This window comes from Bufo gargarizans, chromosome 5, assembly GCF_014858855.1.
Source record: "Bufo gargarizans isolate SCDJY-AF-19 chromosome 5, ASM1485885v1, whole genome shotgun sequence".
Lineage (NCBI taxonomy): Eukaryota > Metazoa > Chordata > Amphibia > Anura > Bufonidae > Bufo > Bufo gargarizans.
The window spans coordinates 103,718,777-103,746,208 of record NC_058084.1 but is presented as its reverse complement, the minus strand read 5'-3'; the positions used below and the strand labels follow the sequence as shown (position 1 = coordinate 103,746,208).

The 27,432-nt window shown below is 44.6% G+C and overlaps 1 protein-coding gene across 1 annotated transcript in view; it reads left to right on the top strand.

Annotated features, from left to right (window-relative positions):
* Positions 1–19,539, top strand: part of SLCO5A1 (solute carrier organic anion transporter family member 5A1) — a 109,275-nt gene extending 89,736 nt beyond the window's left edge. The window contains exons 7-10 of the mRNA XM_044294173.1: positions 1,991–2,150; positions 14,163–14,404; positions 15,762–15,826; positions 18,388–19,539. Coding sequence (XP_044150108.1) covers positions 1,991–2,150; positions 14,163–14,404; positions 15,762–15,826; positions 18,388–18,854 — 934 coding nt within the window. The 3' untranslated portion in view covers positions 18,855–19,539. The remainder of the gene's footprint in view (positions 1–1,990; positions 2,151–14,162; positions 14,405–15,761; positions 15,827–18,387) is intronic.
* Positions 19,540–27,432: the final 7,893 nt, after the last annotated feature.

Genomic DNA, 27,432 nt, shown 5'->3' with positions numbered 1-27,432 from the left:
GCTGTTAGGAGGTGTTGGGAGCAGTGGATACTGAGGGGGAGAAACATAGGAAACAGGTTCCAGAGGGCCCAGAAAGACCACCAGTAGAAAGGATTGTTTAATCTGTGGACAGGCAGGAGCAGCACCCACAGTTTTGGTGTCCTCCATCCAGACACAGGTGGAACTTTCATTACACAGAAAAAAAATGGTGGTGTCACGGTGCCCTTTATGTGTCCTGCCATTGATAGCCATCCACCGTTACCTTCGTTTGCAGTGATATTGTGAACAAGAAACCTGGCCTGCTATGGACTGGAACCCCGTAATCTTTAGTGACTAATCCCGGGTTCTGTTTGGGATCCGATAATGGTTGGGTTCGAGTTTGAAAGCTTTGCAGAGAGTGCTTCAGTCCTTTCTTTGCTGTGGAGCAACATGCTGTCCCAGCTACTGGTGTGATGATCTGGGGAGCCATGGCATACAAGATTTGGTAATCCCTAGCAGTGACCTGAGGGACACTAACAGCACAGTGAAATCTGCAGGACATCCTGCGGCCATGTTTGTTGCCGCTCATAGCAGGGCATTATCTTTTTGTCAATGCGTGAACATTGAGCATGTCTGACTCCCTTTAAAGCTCAATTTCTTCAGGAGCCGCATCTACTTCTCTAACGTTAGAGAAGCAGCGGTCTTGATGAGACAACCTGTTGGCTGGGTTACCACATTCAGGTTTTTAATGCATTTTTTAAAGCCACAGTCAGGAATGGATTCAAAAAGTGGAGAAGACTCAGTCTTTCCTTCATACAAGCCCTCCGCCTATGATCCATTCCTGGCTTTGGCCTCAAAAACTGAATCAAAGAGACCTGAACATGAAAACCCAGCCTTAGAGTTTCTTAGAGGCTAAGATGTGCTGCAGAATAGGATAGTCTTTGTAGTCCATAAGACATTCCCAGAGTTGGCATAGCACTACTTCCACAACACAGTAGTTAGACTCTTATCTGTGGCAGCTTCCTAAGGCTGAACAAAAAAGACACCTGTCCATCTAGTTCAGCAGCATCTACTGAGACTATGGATGCAAATTCATTAACCCCTTCTCAGAGATTGTTAGAAAGAAATCTGTGTACATTCGGTTGGGAAATGTTAGACGACATGCACGTTTAAAGCATTGATGGCTTAGTGAGTGCAAGTCTACGGCTGGAATTCTCAGGGATCTGACAGCTCTACTCCACTTCACAGGATGATGTTACCATCCTGACATTGCAATTTACTTGTGGTCTTTAACTTGTTTTAAACACAGTAGTCTGGCAGTATACATATCTCTGTATACATAAGGTTGACAACCAACATAGTCAGCATTACTATACATGCTAGTGATACTTCTAGACAAAACTAGGAAGAGGTGCAGGTGGGGCACGAATCCTGCGGGATGCCAACAAGCCACTCTTCTTGACCAGGGTGTTTAGATACAGGGCTATGGTTGCAGAGCTAGGCTGACTTGGAGTCTATAAAGCTATGAAATATGGATGACAACCCATTAGCAAAGCATAATAAAGACCAAACTGGTTGTCGCCTACCCTGAATGACTAAAGAAAGCTTGACATTATTATTTTACAATCTGACTAAAGAGTAATGTCCCATAGATAATGCGTTATTTTTGTATTATTTCTATGGAGGCATGTCCTAAGAGTTTCTTACTTTTTCCTGTGTCAGCAAAGGGTTGTGCGGCTTTGCAATTGCTGGAACACCACAGGTTATACCGCCAAAATTTCTGTAAAAAATAACACATCATGCAGCACTATTTTTTCTGGTAAAATGACAGAACCTCATGGACTCCATTATAAGTGGTCAGCCGTTGTGGTCTGTCATGTGACGGATCACCAGATTCAATTCAAACAGAAAGATGGAATTTCTAATGCTCATTTCAGTTTTGTGAAGATACATATGGTAAGTGATTAAATGCAACATGCCGAGTAACTTTCTCTCTATACTGTGTCTGATCATCCCCCTCCTTCTCGCGCAGTCCCACGCTAACGATGCCGCACAGGAATCTAACAGGTGGCTGCAACGTTAACTGCGGTTGTAAAATTCATGAATATGAGCCAGTGTGTGGATCAGATGGAATTACATACTTCAATCCTTGCCTCGCTGGATGCAACAATGTGGGAAATCAAAGCATTGCTGTAAGTACAGAATGTGAGCTGCTTGTCTACTGACTGTTATTAGTGAAGACACCTTTATGTCACTGTGACCGGCGCTCTTCCTTCCAGGGACAGTATCCATCTTATGGTAGCTATAACGTGAGGCGGCAGCTTCTGTTTTTTAACCCCCCCCTCCCCACACACATACATGCACCCAGGGAAGCATACTGTACCTACCTGCTCTACGGAGCACCCTGGGTCTACTGCTGTCTTTACTGTACTTTAGTTCCCATATACAGACATCTGGTCACTCAGTTAATGGCTGGCGGCAGCAGTGGCACGTCATTGCGATCACAAGATGCTTGGGGGACACTTCACTGTTATGGGATCCCACAATTTAGGAACTGAAGCACAGTGAGCACAGCCATGGAGCCAGAACTGAGCTTAAGAGAGCAGGTAAGTATGCGGCCATTGACAGGTCCCGCTTAAAAAAAACTATTGGAAGTTGGACATGCTCTTTAAAGGGAATCTGTCACTAGCATATTAGCAATTTTTTTTTTTTTATGAATCCATGTGTAATAAAGTACCTTATTTCCATATGTCTTGTTCTTTTTATTCTGTGTCTTGTCATTTCTTCAAAAAAACGCTTTTTATGATATTCAAATGAAGCTGTAAGGAGCCCAGAGGGTCGTTATTCTTTGTCCACGGTGCCCAGGAACGCCCCTCTGAAGTGCCGTGTCCGCCTAAATTTGAAAACTAAGAACTCCTCCAAGATCGCCTCCCAGAGACGAGGCTAAGTGCCCCCCCCTCCCCCAGCGCCGCGCTCTGCGGCAAACACCCCGATCCTCCTCTCGCCTGCATCCGAAATCCTGGCGTTTGCCTGCGCGATGATAAGACGACTGAGGGCAACAGCTTCAACAGCGTCACTGGACAGAGGACAGCCCCTTCAGCTTCCAGCTGGCTGAGGAAACAGCGAACACGTCACTGGGATCGGCGCATGCCCAGTGACGCTGTTGAAGCTGTTGTTTTATCATCGCGCAGGCAATCGCTGGCACTGCGCGGGATTTCAGATGCGGGCGAGAGGAGGATCGGGGGTGTTTGCCGCAGAGCACGGCGCTGGGGGAGGGGAGCACTTAGCCTCGCCTCTGGGAGGCGATTTAGGCTATCTTGGAGGAGTTCTAAGTTTTCAAATTTAGGCGGGCACGGCACTTCAGAGGGGCGTTCCTGGGCACCGTGGACAAAGAATAACGACCCTCTGGGCTCCTTACAGCTTCATTTGAATATCATAAAAAGCGTTTTTTTTAAGAAATGACAAGACGCAGAATAAAAAGAACAAGACATATGGAAATAAGGTACTTTATTACACATGGATTCATAAAAATTTTTTTTTGATAATATGCTAGTGACAGATTCCCTTTAAGGCGGTATTCACATCGTAGGCTACTTTCACACCAGCGTTTTTGCTGGATTCGTCATGGATCAGCAAAAACGCTTGCTTTCTGATAATACAACCGTCTGCATTTGTACTTTTGTATTATCTTTAACATAGCCAAGATGGAGCCGTTTCTAAAACCATTGTAAACCAATGGGGGACGGATCAGTTTTCTTTTGTGTCAAAGAAAACGGATCCGTCCCCATTGACTTACATTGTTAGTCATGATGGATCCGTCTTGCTCCGCACTACATCGCGGACAGAAAAACTCTGCTTGCAGCGTTATTTTGTCCGCAATGGGGACGCAACCAAACCAAACAGAATGCATTCTGGTGCACTACATTCAGTTCAGTTTTGTCCCCATTGACAATGAATGGGGAAAAACGGAAGCGGTTTCCCTCACTATTGAGATCCTATAACGGATCTCAATAGCGGAAATGGAACGCGCAAGTATGAAAGTAGCCTTATAAAGTGATGGTATAAGCTAATGGGCACTGCTCTTTGCTACTAGGTACCAGACAGGGCTCTGCTGCCAGACACAGCTGTGCTGCTAAACAGATCTCTGCTGCTAGACAATGCTCTTCTTCTAGACAGTGCTCTGCTTCCAGACACCGTACTGCTGCCAGACATCAAGCCGCTGCTCGACACCGCTCTGCTGTTAGACACCACTATAATGCTATACACTGCTCTGCTACTAGACACCGCTCTGCTGCTAGACACTGCACTGCTGCTAGACACGCTCTGCTGCCAGACACCGCTCTGCTGCCAGACACTGCACTGCTGCTAGACACCGCTCTGCTGTTAGACACCGCTCAGCTGCTAGACACTGCACTGCTGCTAGACGCCGCTCTGCTGTTAGACGCCGCTCAGCTGCTAGACGCCGCTCAGCTGCTAGACGCCGCACTGCTGCTAGACGCCGCTCTGCTGCTAGACGCCGCTCAGCTGCTAGACGCCGCACTGCTGCTAGACGCCGCCCTGCTGCTAGACGCCGCCCTGCTGCTAGACGCCGCTCTGCTGCTAGACGCCGCTCTGCTGCTAGACGCCGCTCTGCTGCTAGACGCCGCTCTGCTGCTAGACGCCGCCCTGCTGCTAGACGCCGCCCTGCTGCTAGACGCCGCTCTGCTGCTAGACACCGCTCAGCTGCTAGACACCGCTCAGCTGCTAGACACCGCTCAGCTGCTAGACACCGCTCTGCTGCTAGACACTGCACTGCTGCTAGACAGTGCACTGCTGCTAGACAGTGCACTGCTGCTAGACGCCGCTCTGCTGCTAGACACTGCACTGCTGCTAGACACCGTTCTGCTGCTAGACACCGCTCAGCTGCTAGACACCGCTCAGCTTCTAGACACCGCTCTGCTGCTAGACACCCCTCATCTGATAGACACCGCTCTGCTGCTAGACACCGCTCATCTGATAGACACTGCTCTGCTGCTAGACACCGCTCATCTGATAGACACCACCCTGCTGCTAGACACTGCACTGCTGCTAGACACCGCTCTGCTGCTAGACACCGCTCTGCTGCTAGACAGCGCCCTGCTGCTAGACACCGCCCTGCTGCTAGACACCGCCCTGCTGCTAGACACCGCCCTGCTGCTAGACACCGCTCTGCTGCTAGAGACTGCACTGCTGCTAGACACCACTCTGCTGCTAGACAGCGCTCTGCTGCTAGACACTGCACTGCTGCTAGACACTGCACTGCTGCTAGACACTGCACTGCTGCTAGACACCGCTCTGCTGCTAGACACTGCACTGCTGCTAGACACTGCACTGCTGCTAGACACTGCACTGCTGCTAGACACCACTCTGCTGCTAGACAGCGCTCTGCTGCTAGACACTGCACTGCTGCTAGACATATAGACAGTCAGACATACAGTTGTCAGGTTTGGTAGACATTAGTGTGTATGGCCACTGGCCAGCTTTAGTCTAACACACTGGAGAATGGACAAGTGACTGCATGTAAGGCTGACTTACCGAGGCCTCTCAGCTACAGGCAGTACATTAGTGAATAATCTTACTACTTGTAAACCAGCTGCACATAACTTTTAAAGATTGGAAATTCACTTTTGGATGTTGTCACACATAGTGAAAGCAGCTGCAACCGCGATGACACCCAAAGCCAGGCCATGCAGATTTGTAATGACAGAAGTGGAAACCCATTGCAGTTTGTGAATAGTCGCCTGGTTTGGAAAAAAACTGTCTGGCCATTAACAAACTGCAGGGAGTTACAACTTCTTTCATTAGTAATCTGCAGGGACCTGCTGATTCGGGCTGCATTGCGGCAGTGTGACAGCCACTATGTGAGACATCATTCTTAAATGGGTTTCCAGCCTTTGGAACTTATACTCACATCTGTTTCATTTTGGCACCCTGGCTCAGATCTTCTGGTCCCCGGGCTATAAACCTGGATGGACAATCTCATGTGCAATTCTGCAGCCAATGCTGCTGAATGGCCTCAGCAGTGACATGTCCCCAAGTGGCATGTGACCCAGCAGTGATATTCTTCTTGGGGAAATGTCACCACTGAGACCAGTCAGTGCTGCAGCAGTGTACACGACCGTGTTCTTCTTTACAGGCTGAGAACCAGAACATACCTGAATCGAGCTGGGAGCCAGAACAGGGTGGCGGGAAGCAGTTGAGTATGATTTTTTTTAATAGGTACAACACACTGTCTGGTGACAATTAAAAAAGTCCCAAATGCTGGACAACCCCTTTAAAGGGCATCTGTCAGCAGATTTGTACCTATGACACTGGCTGACCTGTTACACGTGCTCTTGGCTGCTGAAGGCATCTGTGTTGGTCTCATGTTCATATGTGTCCGCATTGCTGAGAAAAATGATACTTTAATATATGAAAATGAGCCCCTAGGAGCAATGGGGGCGTTGCCGTTACTCCAAGAGGCTCTGCTCTCTTTGCAACTGCTGCACCCTCTCCACTTTGATTGACTTAAGGAGACGTCGGACTAGACATAATGACATTTTCACTGCCTGGCCCTGTCAATCAAAGTGCAGAGGGCCCACTAGTTGCAGAGACACTAGGAGTAAAGGCAACACCCCCATTGCTCCTAGAGGGTCATTTGCATATATTAAAACTTTATTTTTCTCAGCAATTCGGGCACATATGAACATGGGACCCACACAGATGCCTTCAGCTGCCAAGCGCACATGTAACACATGTGGGGTTTCACTCTGGTAGACAGGATTAGCGGACACAGTACAGAGGCAACAACAAGTTCTTTGGCTCAAACAGTTGAGTGTTTTTTTTACACTTTAGGCAAGTGACAAAACAAGCAGTCATAAACAAGCAAAAAGTCACCTTGTGGTGTTGGTGGTAATTCACACCATGCGGAATTATGCCTCAAAGAGTCCTTGACCATAGCAGCACCAACCTGTTTTCACGCCAAACAGGTAGCAAGCCTTCATCCAGACACAAGGCTTCCAGATCCCAACACAGAGAGACCTCTCTGCTGAGCCCAGCTGCCTATTTAAGGACAGCCAGGTGCTGCCAAAACCCGGACCGGCACTTAAACTCCGGTCCGGTATTTGAGCTCACCTGGCTGTTAACCAGCCCAGCCGCACATGCTGGGAGGAAAATACCTGCTTTGCCAGACACAACCCCTCACTGTGTCACATATCTGCTGACAGATGCCCTTTAATGTGCATGAAGTGTAACTGTCGAACTTTGAGCAACTTTCTAACATAATTTATTATCATTTTTAAGAATTTCTATTTGCCATTTTAGTTAATGTAGCCAGTCCTGCTTCCATTAAGTTTTTGCAGGTCATCAGTATGCGTCAGACCTCATTCTACACATATTTGTAAGAGTACAGCCGCTCTGCCAACTGATGAGTAAGACTGGTCTATGATCCTTAGTTTTTTTCTATGATAAATTCCTATAAATAATAATAGAAATGATAGCGTTGCAGATTGTAGCAACTGTCAGCTCTGTTATGAAAACTACATGCATCCTGAAGGCGGTTCTGGGACGCAGTCCTGTCCAAATGATATATCGGGCTCCAAACTGAGATGTGATCTCAGGATACAGATCTTTGGCATGCTGGCATTCCAGTCTCTCAAATCTGAGCCAAGGCAACTTGAGCAGCCTGCGAGCCTCCGAGTTATTGTATTTTCCAACGTCTGAAGGTCGTGCCGCAGGCTTAGGAGAAATGTACTTGTTCTGCTTGACTTATTTTTGTTATGTGCCTGATTACTGAATTATACCGTGTGTCAGAACATGGTATGTCAGTTGCACATATCTAAATAATGTTTCCATAGTTAGTCAGGGTCTGGTTGCTACAGTAAGCAGATAGAAGTTTACATTGATTAATATCCTCTGTAGACCATAATATAATTATAATAGTTGTGGGACTAACTTGAATAAGAGAGACGTAATAGGGGTCATGTACAATGATATTACTTGGAGCTTCTGTGCAAAATCTTATGAGGGCACCTTCCTGTTTGTTGTTGCCTACAGGATAGGATCTACAGTCAGGTCCATAAATATTGGGACATTGACACAATTGTAACATTTTTGTCTCTTTACACCACCACAATGGATTTGAAATGAAATGAACTGAAGATGTGCTTTAACTGCAGACTGTCGGCTTTAATTTGAGGGTATTTACATCCAAATCAGGTGAACGGTGTAGGAATTACAACAGTTTGCATATGTGCCTCCCACTTGCTATGGAACCAAAAGTAATGGGACAATTGGGTTCTCAGCTGTTCCATGGCCGGCGTGTTATTCTCTCATTATCCAAATTACAATGAACAGATAAAAGGTCCAGAGTTCATTTCAAGTGTGCTATTTGCATTTGGAATCTGTTGCTGTCAACGCTTAAGATGAGATCCAAAGAGCTGTCACTATCAGTGAAGCAAGCCATCATTAGGCTGAAAAAACACAACAAACCCATCAGAGAGATGGCAAAAACATTAGGCGTGGCCAAAACAACTGTTTGGAACATTCTTAAAAAGAAGGAACGCACCGGTGAGCTCAGCAACCCCAAAAGACCCGGAAGACCACGGAAAACAACGGTGGTGGATGACTGAAGAATTCTTTCCCTGGTGAAGAAAACCCTTCACAAAAGTTGGTCAGATCAAGAACACTCTCCAGGAGGTAGGTGTATGTGTGTCAAAGTCAATAAACAAGAGAAGACTTCACCAGAGTGAATACAGAGGGTTCACCACAGGATGTAAACCATTGGTGCGCCTCAAAAACAGGAAGGCCAGATTAGTGTTTGCCAAACTAATCTAAAAAAGCCTTCACAGTTCTGGAACAACATCCTATGGACAGATGAGACCAAGACCAAGTGTTTCAGGCAATATTATCTGCTCATATTCAGCCAAATGCTTCAGAATTCATTGGACGGCACTTCACAGTGCAGATGGACAATGACCCAAAGCATACTGCAAAAGCAACCAAAGAGTTTTTTAAGGCCTCATGCACACGACCGTTGTTGTGTTCCGTGTCCGTTGTTCCGTCTTCCGTGATTTTATGCGGACCATTGACTTTCAATGGGTCCGTTGAAAACTCGGAAAATGCACCGTTTGTCATCCGCGTCCGTGATCCGTGTTTCCTGTCCGTCCAAAAAATAGGACCTGTCCTATTTTTTTCTGACGAACAACGGTTCGCGGACCCATTCAAGTCAATGGGTCCGTGAAAAAACACGGAGGCACACAAGATTGTCATCCGCGTCCTTGATCCGTGTCTGTTTTTTTCCTATCATTTTCAAGGCAAACTTGACTTAGATTTTTTTTTCACTTTTCTTGTCTGGTGATCCTCCAAAAATCAAGGAAGACACACGGAAGAAAAAACGGACACGGATCACGGAACAACGGAACCCCGTTTTGTGGACCGTGAAAAAATACTGTTGTGTGCATGAGGCCTAAGGGAAAGAAGTCGAATGTTATGCAATAGCTAAGTCAATCACCTGACCTGGATCCGATTGAGCATGCATTTCACTTGCTGAAGACAAAACTGAAGGGAAAATGCCCCAAGAACAAGCAGGAACTGGCAGAGCATCACCAGGGATGAAACCAGCGTCTGGTGATGTCTATGCGTTCCAGACTTCAGGCTGTAATTGACTGTAAAGGATTTGCAACCAAGTATTAAAAAGTAAAAATTTGATTTATGATTATTATTCTGTCCCATTACTTTTGGTTCCTTAACAAGTGGGAGGCACATATGCAAACTGTTGTAATTCCTACACCGTTCACCTGATTTGGATGTAAATACCCTCAAATTAAGGCCTCATGCACACAACCGTTTTTTTTAAGGTCCTCAAAAACGGGGTCCGTAGGTCAGTGATCCGTGACCGTTTTTTCGTCCGTGGGTCTTACTTGATTTTTGAAGGATCCACGGACACGTTTTGGTGTCCGCCTGGCCGTGCGGAGCCAAACGGATCCGTCCTGAATTACAATGCAAGTCAATCAATGGGGACGGATCCATTTGACGTTGACACAATATGGTGCAATTGCAAACGGACCCGTCCCCCATTGACTTTCAATGTAAAGTCAGGAGTCTCTTTTATACTATCGGATCAGAGTTTTCTCCAATCCGATGGTATATTTTAACTTGAAGCGTCCCCATCACCATGGGAACGCCTCTATGTTAGAATATACTGTCGGATATGAGTTAGATCGTGAAACTCAGATCCAACAGTATATTCTAACACAGAGGCGTTCCCATGGTGATGGGGACGCTTCATGTTAGAATATACTAAAAGAACTGTGTACATGACTGCCCCCTGCTGCCTGGCAGGTGCTGCCAGGCAGCAGGGGGCAGACCCCCCTCCCCCTCTGTAGATAACACATTAGTGGCCAGTGCGGCCGCCCCCCCCCTCCCTCCCCTGTAGTTAACTCATTGGTGGCCAGTGCTGCCGGCCCCCCCCTCCCTCCCCTGTAGTTAACTCATTGGTGGCCAGTGCGGCCGGCCCCCCCTCCCTCCCCTGTAGTTAACTCATTGGTGGCCAGTGCGATGTCTGTGACCGGCCGGGAGCTCCTCCTACTGGTAAGTGACAGATCATTAAGCAATGCGCCGCACAGACCTGTCACTTACCAGTAGGAGGAGCTCCCGGCCGGACACAGACATCGCAGCTCGCAGGTAAGTATAATGCTTCTACAAATTGCTAAGTAACCATGGCAACCGGGACTGCAGTAGCGTCCTGGTTGCCATGGTTACCGATTGGAGCCCCAGCGATTAAACTGGGACTTCGATCGGTACTCTCCACTGCCACCAATGATAGGAAGGGGGGGATTTTTATTAGGAGGGGAGGGAGGGGGGGCCGGCCGCACTGGCCACCAATGAGTTAACTACAGGGGAGGGAGGGGGGCGGCCACACTGGCCACCAATGAGTTAACTACAGGGGAGGGAGGGGGGCCGGCCGCACTGGCCACCAATGTGTTAAATACAGGGGGGGGGGGAGGGGGGGTCTGCCAGGCAGCAGGGGGCAGTCATGTACACAGTTCTTTTACTATATTCTAACCTGAAGCGTCCCCATCACCATGGGAACGCCTCTGTGTTAGAGTATACTGTCGGATCTGAGTTTTCATGAAGTGAAAACTCAGCTCTGAAAAAGCTTTTATGCAGACGGATCTGCGGATCCGTCTGTGTAAAAGTAGCCTACGACCACGGACGCGGATGCCAATCTTGTGTGCATCCGTGTTTTTTCACGGACCCATTGACTTGAATAGGTCCGTGAACCGTTGTCCGTCTAAAAAATAGGACAGGTGATATTTTTTTGACGGACAGGAAACACGGATCACGGATGTGGCTGCAAAACGGTGCATTTTCCGATTTTTCCACGGACCCATTGAAAGTCAATTCAAAAAGGAAAACGGCACAACGGCCACGGATGCACACAACGGTCGTGTGCATGAGGCCTAAAGCTGACAGTCTGCAGTTAAAGCACATCTTGTTCGTTTTATTTCAAATCCATTGTGGTGGTGTATAGAGCCAAAAATGTTAGAATTGTGTCGATTTTCCCAATATTTATGGACTTGACTGTATGTAGATTATAAAAGTGATGTAATCATTGCATAGTAAAATAGTAATATCTGTAGTTTAAGAGTGAGCTTCAAGTCTAATATCTAAAGTCTGATACTGTTTATTAACAATATTGTCACACCCATTGTCCCTAATGTCCAAAACCTAAAGCAGGGATGCTCAACCTGCGGCCCTCCAGCTGTTGTAAAACTACAACTCCCATCATGCCCTTCTGTAGGTTGATAGCTGTAGGCTGTCCGGGAATAATGGGAGTTGTAGTTTTGCAAAAGCTGGAGGGCCGCAGGTTGAGCATGCCTGACCTAAAGCATTTTGTGGCCTCCTAACACTTCCTTGATGGCAGATGTTGGGGGAGATAAGGATCTGGCAGTTCAACTGCCCAGTCCTTTTGTTCTCCATCAGATAAGCTTCTGCCAGAAAACTCTGGCAGCTTCTTTCTCCCTTTTCCTATTCAGGACACATGCACGCCTGGAGAAATCAAGCGGGCATGTGTATGGGACAGATAGCTCTCAACCAACAGCTGTCTAATGTGTGTGGCCGGCGTAAGGGTCAGTGATTGAGCTCAGCATCCATCCACAGATCCTGTACAGCAGCACATGAAGCCCATATTATCCTCACTATGGACCTGTAGGCACACTGCTGCCACATGGTGACCTGATAAGGAAGTGTTCACTCTTCGAGCATCCCCTCTACCGTTCCCCAACCTACACAAAGTTACTATCCTACTGATACCCCAATTCTGAGCCTATTGCTGCCCTGTCTGCCCCTATTTCTATATTTACTGTGTGACACAATGCCCAAATACTGTACTTTCTTAAATAGCATCATAACTTTAATTGCTACCCCCCTCACATTGTCACATAAATAGATTGTGCCCCCAAAAATAGTACCAGATGCACAGTGCCCCAGATGGCTGTAGAACATAACACAGATTATGTCGACACTTGATTGAAATGCTGTCTACAGCAAAAAATCTGCTGCATTTTTGCTTGAAATCCACTGCAGAAAATGCACTAAACAGTGTTTTAATTGATTGCGAAAATGCTGCTGATTTGATGCCGATTTCTCTCTTTGCATTGGAAAAAGTTACATCCGCAATGAAAATCCACTGTGTAAATATACATGCTGCAGATAAAAAATTGCTAAAAACTCATTCAACTTGCTGGTACTATACTTGCTACAGTCATGTGTAGGCATACCCTTAAAGTGCCATCTTTTGTACCCCATAGAGTAGAGATTTTCTCAGTGCACTACATAGTAAAAGTGCCCAGGTGCCCCCTAAAAAGTTATAATGCCCCTGAGTGCCCCCTTTTTCTTTCCGTCATGGCATGCGGAGCAAAACAGAACAGAATGCATTTTGGAGCATTATGTTCTGTTCAGTTACGTTTTGTCCCCTTTGACAATGAATGGACAGATGGATAGAAAACGGATCCGTCCCGATTGACTTTCAATGGTTTTCATGACGGATCTGTCTTGGCTCTGTTAAAGATAATACGACCGGATCCGTTCATAACGGATGCAGATAGTTGTATTATCAGTAACGGATCAGGCAAAAACAGAAGTGTGAAAGTAGCCTAAACTAGGCGTATTTCAGGCACAGATGCTATCTTTGACATTGCCCCACTCACGCCAGGTCACATTCATCATTTTTTACGACTGTTTTAGGCATAGAAAATGGTCAAAATGTAAGATAGCTCGGAAGCTGTCTTACATTTAGAACTGGCGTTGGATGCGCCGAAGTTATGGAGAGGCTGGCGCTTCTGCATAACTCTGGCGGATCCACCGCCAGCACTAAAACACCGCTCTTAATAAATGTGCCCCATAATATCCTTGAGTGGCCCTAAACTTATAATGCCCTGAACTGCCCCCTACAATGGCACTGTACTTGAAACAAATGTTTGATATGCTGTAGGGACATATGAAAAGTTTAGATCTGTGGGGGTCGGAACACCGATCTGTAGAACACGGGGTAAGACCTTGCTCGCTGCACGAGACGGAAGCTAGACCTTATATTGAGTCCGTTTCTATTCCTGTCCGACAGTAAGAAGAGAGAGCGTGATATGCCCGTGCTTCTCTCCCCTCGTTCCAGTTTGTTCAAAGTACAGTGCCACTTAAAAAGTTATAATACCCCTAAGTGCCCCCTTAGTAAGCTGTAATGTCCCCTAAGTGTTCCACACTCAATTGCAGCCTGTATGCACAAGTGAAAAATAAAATAAAAACTTTCTTCGCCTCACCACGATCCTCTCCGACGAGCGCTGCTGCCCAGTCTCTGTACGGTCACCATCCCAGTGCTGGCAGTGTGATTTAGGGATATCATTCCGCTGTGCCGGGAAGCTTACATCTCTCCTTGGACCCGGTGTACTACAGGCCTGGAGCTGCCTCCGGGCTACAAGATGGCAAATAGTAGGGCAACTGTATTGGCGGCCTGTAAACACAGATACACTTGTGGTTGGCGCTCACCTGGGGATCGCCATTCCACCATATTTCGATAAGTTTACATACGGCTGCAGAAATGATAAAGCCTGTCTGCCACGATCTTTGTATTTTTCAGAATTGTAATTTGTGTCTGAAATATTTCTAGTACATACTGTATGGAAATGACAATGTGTGTTCTTGTGTTGTAGGTGAAAAATTATACTGAATGTGCCTGTGTCCAGAGTCGACAGGTGATCACTGCGCCCACAGTCGGCCAAGGCAGCCAACTCCGAGTGGTCATTGTCAAGACATATCTGCATGAAAATGGCTATGCCGTATCAGGAAAGTGTGATCGAACCTGCAACACGCTCATTCCATTCCTGATATTCCTCTTCATCGTCACACTTATCACAGCATGTGCACAACCCTCGGCCATCATAGTGACTCTCAGGTGAGTGGTCAGAGCATTCATTTGGTTGTGTGCACACATGGCCAAAATGGTTCATTGTAAATATGATATATTGAAACAAGTACTTTAAGGCTAAGTTCACATACTGCAGAAATCTTGCAGATTTGCATAGTACAGTACAAGTCTATGGGATTTCCCTGTGCCCATCTACATGCTGCAGATGTTTTACATGTGGATTTGCTCATCTCTATCTTGCAGATCGTTTGCAGATTTCTTGCGTTAAAGAGGTTGTCCCATTTCGATTACTTACGGCGTATTCACAGGAACGGGGATAAGTGATCGGTGGGGGTCTGACAGCTGATCACAGGAACAGGCCCTATGGGACTGCTTGGGATAGCTGAGCACTTGGGATAGTCAGACCCCTCCTCATCAAATATTTATTATTTATTTTACCTCTAGGAGCAACGGGGACATTGCCATTACACCTAGAGGCTTAGCTTTCTATGCAACTTCCGTGCCCTCTTCAGGGCTATGCTGTGAAAACATCATCACACCTGGCCCTGTCTATCAAAGTGCAGAGAATGCAGTAGTTGCAGAGAGAGCTGAGCCTCTAAGTGTAATGGCATTGCCCTCGGAGGTCAGACCCCCCATATCAGACCTCAGGTTATACTCATATTAGACCTCAGATCAGACCCCCAATGTTCATTACAACCCCAAATTAGACCCCCAATCTTCATCAGACCTCAGATCAGATCCTCATATTAGACCTCAATTCAGACCCCCATATCAGACCTCAGATCAGAACCCAAAATCAGATCCTTAGATCAAACCCCCATATTAGACCTCAGATCAGACCTGCTTTTGGGGGGGAAAAAGTGAGTCTTATAAAGTGAAAAATATGGTATGTACATCTATAGCAATGAAAACCATATTATATAATGTATTTGCACCATAAAAGAAAAATGTAGTAACTGCATTGATAAATCTGCCCTATATTCAGTCACATAGAGTTGGGCAGTGCGAATGTTAAAAATGCCTGAAATCTGACATTTGTGATGTTAGCTTGAGGGGAGCGCAGAGACTCATACCCTCAGCTACACATGATACTTGTCATCGGTGTCCTGGATTGAACTCTTCAGCCTGACAGCCATATGCGTTTTTTACATGACTGTACCAGACACGTTTCCAGTCCTCTCCATTGGCTGGGTCTGATGTTGTAACTCAGCCCCAGCTTATTCCCGTTCAGTGGGGCTGAACTACAGTACCACACACACGCCATGGACCAGAGTGGCATGTGTTTGGGCCATGGCCAGCAATGGAAATGTCATCTCTTGTCATTTAGGATACAGTGAAGGAACTAGTAAGGTCTCATGTGTTACCTTCATGTTTTGTTTTTCAGGTCGGTAGATGAAGGCGAGAGACCTTTTGCGTTAGGAATGCAGTTTGTTTTGTTGAGAACGCTAGGTAAGCATTAAAAGTAGTTTAGATCGGATTTCCATCTGTCCCCACACCCAGGTCCTCCTTTTTGGGCTACGTAAACTCCTACAATCCTTGACCGTGGTGTCCATAGGGCGCGAGATTCACCAACGTCACCACTTTCTGTGCAGTCCCTGGATGGATCCTCTCCTTTGCATGCACTGAACAAGTTTATTTGCTGTTCAGCGCACGGACAGATGAGAATCCGCAGCGTATCCGTCCCATGTGAACAAACACTAAGGGTATTATTTTTTTGAGGGGGGCTCAGCTATGTATTAACAAGAATATTAGCATGGTTTCCCAAAAATTGCTTGACACATCCCATTAATTTTATTATGAAATCCGCATCACTGAAAAATAGAATTGACATGCCCATTCTTCCATGAGGAAAATACATAGCAGGTAGGCATCACCCCGGGTATCATTTTTAGACCCCAGCTGGAAAGCCCATGTGAAAAGAATTACAATGCATGACCTCGAACATCACGGCTGAAATGACACTAGACAAAAACAAAAAATCTTCAGGTCCTTAAAGCCAAAATTAGATTGGTCATTAGGGGGTAAATAATATATTTTTGAGAAGATAAATCTTTAGTTTCCAAAATTCTAATTATTACCTTTCTAGCTTTTGTCCACTAGGTGGTGCTGTTAAGCTGATGATTTAAAGGAAAACCCGAGTTTATCCTGTAGATTCTGTTTGGTTTAACCAATTGTCCTAAATCAGCAATGAATGATCAGATAATCAGAATATTCAGTCTCAAAAGTTTGAAATATCGCAATTTTGAAGAGTTAATCATTCTTATCGTGTGCATTTCTGCAAATATCTCTAAATTAGCGCTCCTGATACTTTTTTATTACTGAAAAATGCTGATCAGAAGATCCTTTTTACCTCTTACTGCGCAGAAACATCCATATGACAAGTGAAGACATCACTAGAGAGCAAACAATTGCCAGTTGAAGAAAAAAACATTTTACCTAATTGGGGTAATTTACACACGTTTGAGAAAGCACTGCCTAAAAAGTGTTAAATGGGGATTTTTCTGCTGATCAAACTCCATTATATAACATAAAACAGGGGTAGGCAACCTCCGGCACGCCAGCTGTTGTAAAACTACAACTCCCAGCATGCATACTTGCTCTGCTCTTCTAAGAAATATCATAGGAATGAATGGAGCATGCTGGGAATTGTAGTTTAACAACAGAAGGAGTGCCGAAGGTTGCGGACCCCTGACATAAAACATTTGATGGCAGTATATGTTATGCTCAGCATGTATATGTTATGCTCCCATTGTCCTATCTCAGACAATGGGAGCATATCACTAGGATTTGCCCCCATTGTCTGATAGGTGCAGTTCACAAGTCTGGGACCCGCACCTATCTCATAAATGCAGCCGGCAAAATCCCGGAGGAATGCGTTGCTGTCCTCCATAAATTTTTCCCTTTAAGCTGAGGTCAAATGCACGTGACTGGCCATGAATATTATATTGTGCACATTAAAAGGGGTTTCAGGATAGGTCATCAGTATCTAATCGGTAGGGGTCCGACACCCAAGACACCCGCGACACCCGCTGATCAGCTGTTTTGTGAAGGCAGCGGCACTCCTGTGAGCGCCGCGGCCTTCTTGCAGCTTACCAAGCACAGCGGCGTACATTGTATAGCGGCTGTGCTTGGTATCACACTCAGCCCCATTCACTTCACTTGTGCCTTATAGACTTGTCAGTGTCAGGTTTTAGGATCCTGTTATTGGATCCTTAGTTAGTGGTAAAGAAAATACCATGAATTCTAATTCCAGTTGACCTATTTTTCATCACTTAAAGGGCATCTGTCAGCAGTTTTGTACCTATGAAACTGGCTGATCTGTTACATGTGCTCCTGTCATTTCAGGGGAGCTGTAGGGGATATGGGCCCCCCCCGTTCTCGTGATCCTGGATAGGGGGATAACTTTAACCAACTGGAATACCCCTTTAACTCCTGAATAAACATAAACTGAATTGCAGTGATAGAAGGTCTTTGCACAAAGACATACACTTTGAAATCCCTCCACCTTTTTGTCCAGCTGGTATTTTTTTTATGTTAAAAAAAAGCATCCGGCAATTGGGGGGGGGGGGGGGGGGGGTTAGTGAGCCAATAGCAGGCCGTGACGGGGCTCGTTCCTGTAGCGGCCTGCTATTGGCTGTCCAAACCCCCCGTCCACCTCGTTGCCGGATGTTTTGACATGCAGCGGCCGCGGCAACAGAAGCGACGCAGGTGCCAGGGAGCAAGACAAGTACAACCTGTGTGAGGGGCCCGGGCATTAGAGGGGGCATTATAGGGGTTGGATAACCCCTTTATTGGCTTGCTGATTTGGGTTGTTCTCATATATTGCATCCACAAGACTAATTACACTAGGTATTAGGTATAATATATGGGCTTTATGTGAACTAGACCCTTGCACATAGCTCTACATATCCCTGTGATTATACTGGCAGTGCACATCGATTTAGCAAGTTCTTTATTGTGTGAAAAGATTGCAGATTTCTCGATGTTCCAACGTTTCTTTGTTGTTGCAGCTTACATTCCTACACCAATCTACTTTGGGGCTGTTATTGATACTACTTGCATGCTTTGGCAACAGGACTGCGGCGTACAAGGATCCTGCTGGGAATACAACGTGACATCATTTCGTTTTGTTTATTTTGGACTGGCAGCTGGTCTGAAATTCTTAGGATTCATTTTTATATTTTTGGCTTGGTATTCCTTAAAACACAAAGAAGATCAGTTGCAGAGACGAAGGTGGCGGGCGTCCCCAATAAGCACAGTCAGCGAGATGGTCGGCCATGCTAGAACAGAGCCAAATTATGCACGCGCCAGATCCTGTCCTGCCTTTGGCGCCAAGGAAGACACAAAAGAAGACAGTAATATGGACAAAGGAAACCAACACTTAGCACAAACCTACCCTGGACCTTTCCTGGAAGCAATAAATTTATCCTTTGACAATTCTCAAGAAGAGACCCGAGCTGACACAGAAACAGGATGATCAGATTTACTGTTGGCCTTGTGCAACACGTGCCTTTTATTGAACCGAGTGCATGTGAAATCTGCAGCTACAGGGTTTTCGAGGGCTGGTTACCTCAGCTGTTATCTTACCCACTCCACTCTAGTTATGGAGGTTTTTTAAATTGTTATATTTAACTTAGATTTTCCTATAGGAGTAATGTTGAATGAATTGGTCCACAAGAAACAGCACACCTTGAAGTTCTCATGAAGTTCTACTTTGGGAAAGACAGTGGCATAAATAGAAGAAAGAGGGCCCCCATATAAAAGACAGAAGGGCCTGTCTTTTGGGGCCCCCATTCCCTAACAATAACCATTGAGTCCTCCTTGTTGTAGCTAACAGTGCAGTACCAGGTTATTGGCACCCAATGCCAAAAGGGATGGAACAACTAGAGCTGGGTCCCTTCTCCCAGAATCACATGGCAGCTGCACCCATGAAATAAGGTTGTTGTTTTTTTAGCTGGCCTTTCATTACCTTTCATATTGCTCCTTAGCATGAAGATCAACTTCTTTAAGGTTCTTTTAAAATGATTTGATTTTTACAAACATCTTTTAAAATAATAATTTATGAAGGTAGCTGTGTTGTTGTAATGTATTTATTTTACCTTTATTACTCTTATCTTGCGTACTAGGCTGTGGTCACATGACCATGTCCATGCAGCTGTTTCTTATTTCCTGTGTTATGTCCATGGGCGGGACAGTGATAGGGGAGTGTCTATGTAACTAGTTGGGTGGGAGGAGCTATAAACTAACTGGTGCATGATGGGTTTGGTTGGATACAGCAACAGGAACTGCTGCATACAGGATGGAAACAAACAAGAATGACCGGTTTTCATGGTGAAAACGGGTCAGGAGAGTCCAAATTGAAAAATGGAAGCATGGGGAAGATGTACTTGAGGTAAGCAACTACATGAGCATATGTGTTAAAAACAGGAGTAATCCTGTAAGTTTTACACTGCCTTTTCAGTACATTACAAACATAGTGGAAACCTTTCCGAACTTTACAGTCGCTTCATATCAGCTTTTACGCAATCTCTAGGTTTCTGCTCATAGGTTTTTCTATCAAATCAAGCATAGGTAACCAGAGCAGAGACTGGTGTTCTTGCTGGGGGCAAAGCTCCACCAGACTGACCAAAGTCTAAGGCAAAGCTTGGAACACTTCATTTTGGTGGCGCCTTGGACTTTGTTGCTTCATTTGTGCATTGGTTACGCTATGGGAATGGTTTTGGTCATGGTGTGGTTGAACCTTTCCCATTTTGGGTGGAGATCTCTAACAGAATGTGTGCTCTTAAATTATCTGTAATTAAAGGTTATTGTATCTAATAGCTGTGAGGTATGCTTTAAAGCACAACTACATTAGTCTAAACTATGCAACTACTTTGTGAAGAATTGCATTGGAAGCATGGCATAAAATGTAGCAGAGCAAGGGAACCCATATATACACGCAAGCCATACTAAAGCTACCTACGTGGCACAGTGATATCCAACAGCTACTGTGTAACTATGGGCATTGATACATTAACCATAGACCATAGGGTGTTTCCTTTGTACATGTTATCTTCTGATCAGTCTACTTAGTAACTTGAAACTAATTTAATGAAATTATTAAGTATTTTTTTTCCCAGTGCTTAGAACTGTTTTCTGACTGGTCGGGTTTGTAGTCAGATGTGCAAGTTTTTTGTGTGGATTTATCAATAGAAAATAGCTTTTGTTTTATGAATGTGTTCATAATTTGTGTCCTATTGATTTGTGTGAATATCTAGTGAAGAAGCTGTTAGCAATGCAGTCCCTTAGCGTGGTCCTATTGTCTAGAGCTATCTATACTTTTTTCACTAGAAGGTGGAGAACTGACTATGCCTGCATGGAGCTCAAAGAGAATCTGCCACCTCTCCTGACACATCTGTTCTAGTAAAAATACCTATATTCCCCATGAAATAACAATTCTGGAGCATCTATTCTTATAACTCTGCAACTCTGTTGTTCCTACCAGAAACGTATGAATACGTTGATAACTGGTTGTTACCATTAGCCTTGTCAAAAGGATGTGTCCTACAGAGACAGCATAGTGTCTTGTCTAGGGACACTCCCCAAACTACTGACACCTAGCTGTAGATTTATTACTCAATTTCTAGGGGAATAACAAAGAAAAGGCACAAAGCAGAGTTATAAAACTAAGACTGGGCAGCAGTGTGCTGACTTCTATCAGATGGTAGCATTACTGGATGATGGGACCACCCACGAGGTGTTTAAGATCACAGGTAAATTGCGCTATCCTGCCGCTTTCACGTGTCCGCCTCATTGCATTGCATCGAAATCATGGGCCCTGTCAGTCCATCCAATGGTGCCATGTAGTCTAGGCCTAACCCTTGTCCCACTAGGTTGTTTTTGTACATGATATAACATTTGTTGGTATAGTCATCTTGGTTCCCATCTTTTTTGTAGTTTAGGTTGGTTTCTTTATGCTTTGTGTGACATTCTGCATGTCAGTGATGTTTAGCAGCATCTACAGATGGACAGGTTACAGTAATGAGTATTTCGTTAATGAGATGTTACCTTCCGAGTATAGGTAGTTCATAGTCATATGCTCCATGAATATAATTCGAGCTGTGATGCTATGTGAATTGTGACCACATAAAGCTCAGACATCTCATGTACAGCAAAATATGGTATATATGGTATTTTTTATTTAAAGTGTTCTCCAGACTGGGGTGGAAGTCATCTGTCCAGGGCAATTGACTGTTATAGCATAGTGTTCCCTCTAGAGCAGGGATACACAATCTTTTCTGGTCTGAGGGCCACATTATCAGGTTGAACCAATCCCAAGGGTCGCAAAAAAGCCTCTTTCACACGAGCGTGACGGATTAGGTCCGGGTGCGTCTAGGGTATGTTCAGGGAAACTCGCACCATTTTGCAAACAAGTTCAGTCAGTTTTGTCTTCGATTGCGTTCAGTTTTTTCTGCACGGGTGCAATGCGTTCTGATGCGTTTTTCACCCTCGTGATAAAAAACGGAAGGTTTGCAAACAACATCTCTTTGCGGATGCAATGCGTTTTTCTCTGAAGCCCCATTCACTTCCATGGGGTCAGGGCTGCGTTAAAAACGCAGAATATAGAACATGCTGCGTTTTTCAAGCAAGTGCGGATGCAATGTGTTTTTCACTGATGGTTGCTAAGAGATGTTGTTTGTAAACCTTCAGTTTTTTTTATCACGCGCCTGAAAAACACATAAAAACGCATTGCACCCGCGCGGAAACAACTGAACGTAATCGCAGACAAAACTGACTGAACTTGCTTGCAAAATGGTGCGAGTTTCACTGAACGCATCCGGACCTAATCTGTATTGTTCGTGTGAAAGAGGCCTTACACCATTCTAGTCTCCTTTCTTACATGAATGCCCTGGTACAGTCTGCAGCTTTCCAGTGCCTTAAATCACAAGGCAGATTGTCAAGAGTTACTGTGTGTAGGTGCGGACTGGCTCTAGACCTGTAGGAAATCTCTCTGTGGGCCAATGCCCAGGGGGCCACCCAAGCCCTCCTCATGGCCTCTGGCTGTGTACATAACGATCTAATACTCTAAACATTAATTAATGCTAGGAGCATCAGGTGGTTATGCCCCTGGCTGGCATCCACAGGTGCCCTCCTGAATTCAACTGTATCCCCATCCTCAGGTCAGTGATATAGTTGAATACTGAGATGCAGGGGGCGGTATTTTGTGCTGCACTATAGTGTATGGTTTTGCTGGGGTGGTATTTTGTGCTGTAGCCTGCCTACTTTTAATGTCGCTGCCTACTTGTCTTGCCCACCTTTTGTCAGGATCCGCCTACAACATCGGGCCACTAATACGTTTTTTTTTTTTCTGGGACACTTTAAAGTGGTTGTCTCATTTTAGACAATGGGGGCATATCGCTAGGTGCGGGTCTGCACCTATCACCTATCAGACAATAGGGGCATATCCTAGCTATATGCCCCCATTGTCTCAGATGAGACAACCCCTGTAAATTCCCAGTCTGCCCCTAACTGTATGTGTACTTGTTCCTTGCATATCAAAGGTTTTTGAGGTTTCTCTTGGAAAAGGGCCATTTTTTTAAACAAATGATTATAAAACAAGTGGATTATATATTTTAAAGTTTGTTTGCTTACATGAAGTCAGATCGGGCATGCATTTATAATCACTATTTTATGAATATCAGGACTTCAGGCTAATAATAATCCTAGCTGTTACTTTTATTTCAGATTGCTAAAATGATTTTTTACATCATGTCATATAAGTAGATTTAGCTTGCACTCCTTAGTAAAAAATCATTTGCTTGTGCGATTAGCTGCGTTTCTGATCACAGCACTGCATGGTGCAGGATTAAAGTTCCTGCAATCCAGGAGGACCAGGTTGGATCATCTGCGGTCAGTGAGAGTAGAGACCGACCCTGAGGAGAAGACGAAAGTAGTTTATTACCACTTGAAATGGAGCAACATGACAATGCGGCCCCCCAGACCAATAAATGCTGTGTACCCCTGTGCTATATACGTTAGATTTGCAACAGATTAGTTAGAAACGATTTGACTTGCAGGCACCAGTCTGATGTGCATAAGCTAAAGCTGTCCAACCCCGACCAGCTTAGGGCGAGTTCACACCACTGTTGTATATTTCCATTGTTCTGCTCTGTTAAAAATAACCTGAATAGAGCTGAACAGACTTCATTGACTACGATGGAGTCCGTTCACTTTCCGTTCAGAATTCTTTTTTTTTAACGGACAAAAAAAGTCCTGTTGTCGCTGTGATTTCGTAGTAAAGAGGTCACAGAGAGGCACGGAGCATTATCAGTCATGTTACTGCTCCGTGCCTTTGCAGTCTGCATCGGGTCTTGGCACTCTTTCACGGAGCGGATGCCACGCACGGCATCTGCTCGTGTGAAACAGCCCTTACCCTTTCACAAGTAACATATAGTCAGGAACGTAGCTAAAGGCTCATGGGCCCTGGTGCACAATTTCAGCTTGGGCCCCCATTCCCTCAGTGCTTTGTGGCCTGGGGCAGGGAAGCACATAGCCTGCGTTCTGCCTGAGGCAAAAATAGAAACAACCCCCCATGCCAAATTCTTGACCTAAAGCCAAAGGTGTAAGTTGACCAGCATGCACTTTCTATAATACAGGTGTCTTCTTATGTGGCACAAGGGTCTTTAGGCCCCTCAGGCTCCTGGGCCCGGTAGCGGTTGCTACCTCTGCACCCCCTATAGCTATGCCTCTGCGTATAGTCTCCTTGCTGCCACAATATTAACTAGGAAAATATGCACCAAATGTTGCACACAGGCATCACTTTGGGACTTTTTACACCACAAACTGGCATAGTAGATTTGATAAATGTCCTCCAACGGTGGTAGAGGGTCCATGTTCTGAAAGTACATTGCAGGATTACTTAGGTCTATGAAGGGTGATGGTAAATACCCTAAGCCAGTGGTCTCCAACCTGTGGACTTGCAGGCATTGCAAGACTGCAATTCCCAGCCTCTGAATTTCAAGACATGCTTGGAGTTGTAGTCTTGCAACAGCTGGAGGGCTAGAAATAGGCGTCCATTGTTTTATGGCACACTGAATTGGTGAATTTCACAGCGGACAATTTCTGGTGGAATTGGAGTATATGAGAACATATGTCTGTCGTGCATTATAGAAAATACCTGAGTTTATAAATGAACAATTCTGGGGCATCTTTTTCATAATTCTGTAATTTCTTTAGTTTTTTCTTCTGAATATTTATGAATACAACCATTCACCATGTCGGCTCTCATTGGAACAATGTTGGACTGTAGGGATTTGCTCCCATCTGGTACTACCCAGTTGTCTATTGTTTATTCATAAATTACTAGAAAGAATAAGAGAGGAATACAATACAATGTTAGGCTACTTTCACACTTGCGGCAGAGGATTCCGACAGGCAGTTCCGTCGCCGGAGCTGCCTGCCGGATAAGTCAAAACGTATGCAAACTGATTGCATTTGTCTGATGGATCAGGATTTTGATCCGTATGACTAATGCTTCGAAATGCCGGATCAGTCTCTCCGGTGTCATCTTGAAAAACGGATCCAGCATTTTTTTTTTCATATTTTTTGCGGTCTGAGCATGCGCTGACCGCAATGCCGGATCCATTTTGCCGAGACACTCGGGGCTGGATCCGGCATTAACGCATGTCAATAGGATAAAATGCCGGATTCGGCATTCCGGCAAGTGTTCCGGAATTTTGAACGGAAATAAAACCGTAGCATGCTGCGGTATTATCTCTGTCCTGAAAAGTTAAAAAGACTGAACTGAAGACATCCTGAACGGATTGCTCTCCATTCAGAATGCACGGGGATATAACTGATCAGTTCTTTTCTGGTATAGAGCCCCTAGGACAGAACTCTATGCCGGAAAAAAATATAACGCTAGTGTGAAAGTTCCCTTAAAAGGAAGCTTCAGAATTGCTATTATTTGAAGAAAGAAATCATGTGTCAAGGCCTCATGCACTCAACCGTTCCGTTTTTTGCAGTCTGCAAATCGGGAATCCGCAAAAACGGAAGCCGCCCGTGTGCCTTCTGCAATTAGCGGAATGGAACGGGTGTCCCATTGTAGACATGCCTATTGTCCGCAAAACAAGAATAGGACATGCTATATTTTGCAGCCCCATTGAAGTAAATGGTTCAGCACCCGAGCCGCAAAAACTGCGACTCGGATGCGGACCCGAAAAGCGGTCCTGTGCATGAGGCCTAAGGCTGTGGTAACGTCACATTTTGTTTTCTGTTCTTCTGATCTGTCAGAAGAACGAAAAAATTTAAAAAAATCCTTCAAGTATCCATTATGTTCAGTTATGCTCATTTTTATCAATTTCTATCTGAGATCCGTTAAAAAAAAGTCCTGTACAAAGTACTAAAATAACGGATCTCAGACGGAAATGGATGCAAAATGAGCATAACGGGTGCTTAACATAAAGGATCAGTTTTTTTTTGTTCTTTTCTATTCTTCTGACGGATTAGAAGAACGTAAAACGAAATAGTGATGTGAACCTAGTCTAAAAGGCATATTGTAGAATTTTATATTACTGTATATTAATGTGGTTATACGATGCTGTTTCTGGAAAAAAATATGCTTTTTTTTTATCATATCTTGAAGCCCGTTTAATACATCCTTCTTTATAGACTATGATTCACATTGGTCTATATTAAGAATTTTGGACACAGTCACATTTGGTAGTAGTAGTCTTTTGAGTTTATCCAGTTAGAACAGCACTAGCAATATTCTGCATAGACAGGTAGGAAACAGGGCTGCTGTTCCCGGAAATAAAGCTCAGTATTGGACTATGTCTTTTACATTTTAGTGAAAATCTTCTTTTTTTTTATTTTTTATGCTTCCATGGTATTTACAAGCTCCCCATAGTACTGGCATATGGTTTTATTCCTACAGTCGTTTAATAGACTATTGCTGCTTACTAGTGAACCAACACAACTATGTGCAATAATATGTAGTTGACCATGTACTCCAAAATCTGATTATTCCGAATGCTTTACATTACATATTGAACATCATGGCATAAAAACAAGCATGGTTACTTGGGAATGTTGCATGAAAATAGTTGTAGTGCACTCATGTATCAATTTGAATGAAATCGCTGTATCCTTGAATTAGATGTAAGTTATTGAGATAGCGTGTGTTATTCCATAGTATTTCTCATGTTCCAGTATTAAGCAATTGCAAGTGATTTTTTTTTATGAAAAACAAAATATATAAGTTACCCACAGAGATATAGATCTTCTGATATAAAGATAGCCTACCTAAGAGAAAAATATCCAAATGTTGAATTATAGATGTATACATAAATGATATGCTAACACAATGAAGAAAGTTGAATAAATTGTGCAATGGAAAGAAGTCTTACTATATATATATATATATATATATATATATATATATAGGAAAAGCCCATCTGGCAGCTCAATGATTTTAGAAGCTTATTACATCAGTGAGAGGATTGGTTGGGTTCAAACAGGAATATGGCTTTGCCATAAGGAAGTTTTACTGTAAACTGTGTTGGTCGGGAGTCAAATACCTATAGAGGGTTTTCCATAATAGATGTTAATGACAAGTCAATCCAACTTTTGTAAGAGTCACGTCAGTGGGGGTCTGGGAAGTGGAACCTCCACAAGTAATGGAATTAAATGGCTCCAGTCTGGATTTTAATAGATGTTCAATCAACATTCCAAATAGATGCAAAAAAAATAAAAATAAAATCAGTCATGGAAATCCCATTCAATCCATTGACGGGCTGGCCGAGTATGCGCAGCCGTAGAAGCTGTTCATTTGCAACAAAGTCTAGGTTGCTCGACCCTTATCATGTGTCTGAGTGACGTATAACCAAAAACTTTAATGGCAAAAAAATAAAAAAAGGGGGTTTCCAGGGAGGACGGGAGGTCTTCTTGGCAAGCAGTCGATCACCAGTGATTGAGCAGCCAGGCCCCCGGCTAGAGAATAACTTACAGTAAATTAGCTTGCCAAGAGATGTTGGTGGCATCTACACTTTAAAGAGGACCCATCACCTCTCCTGACA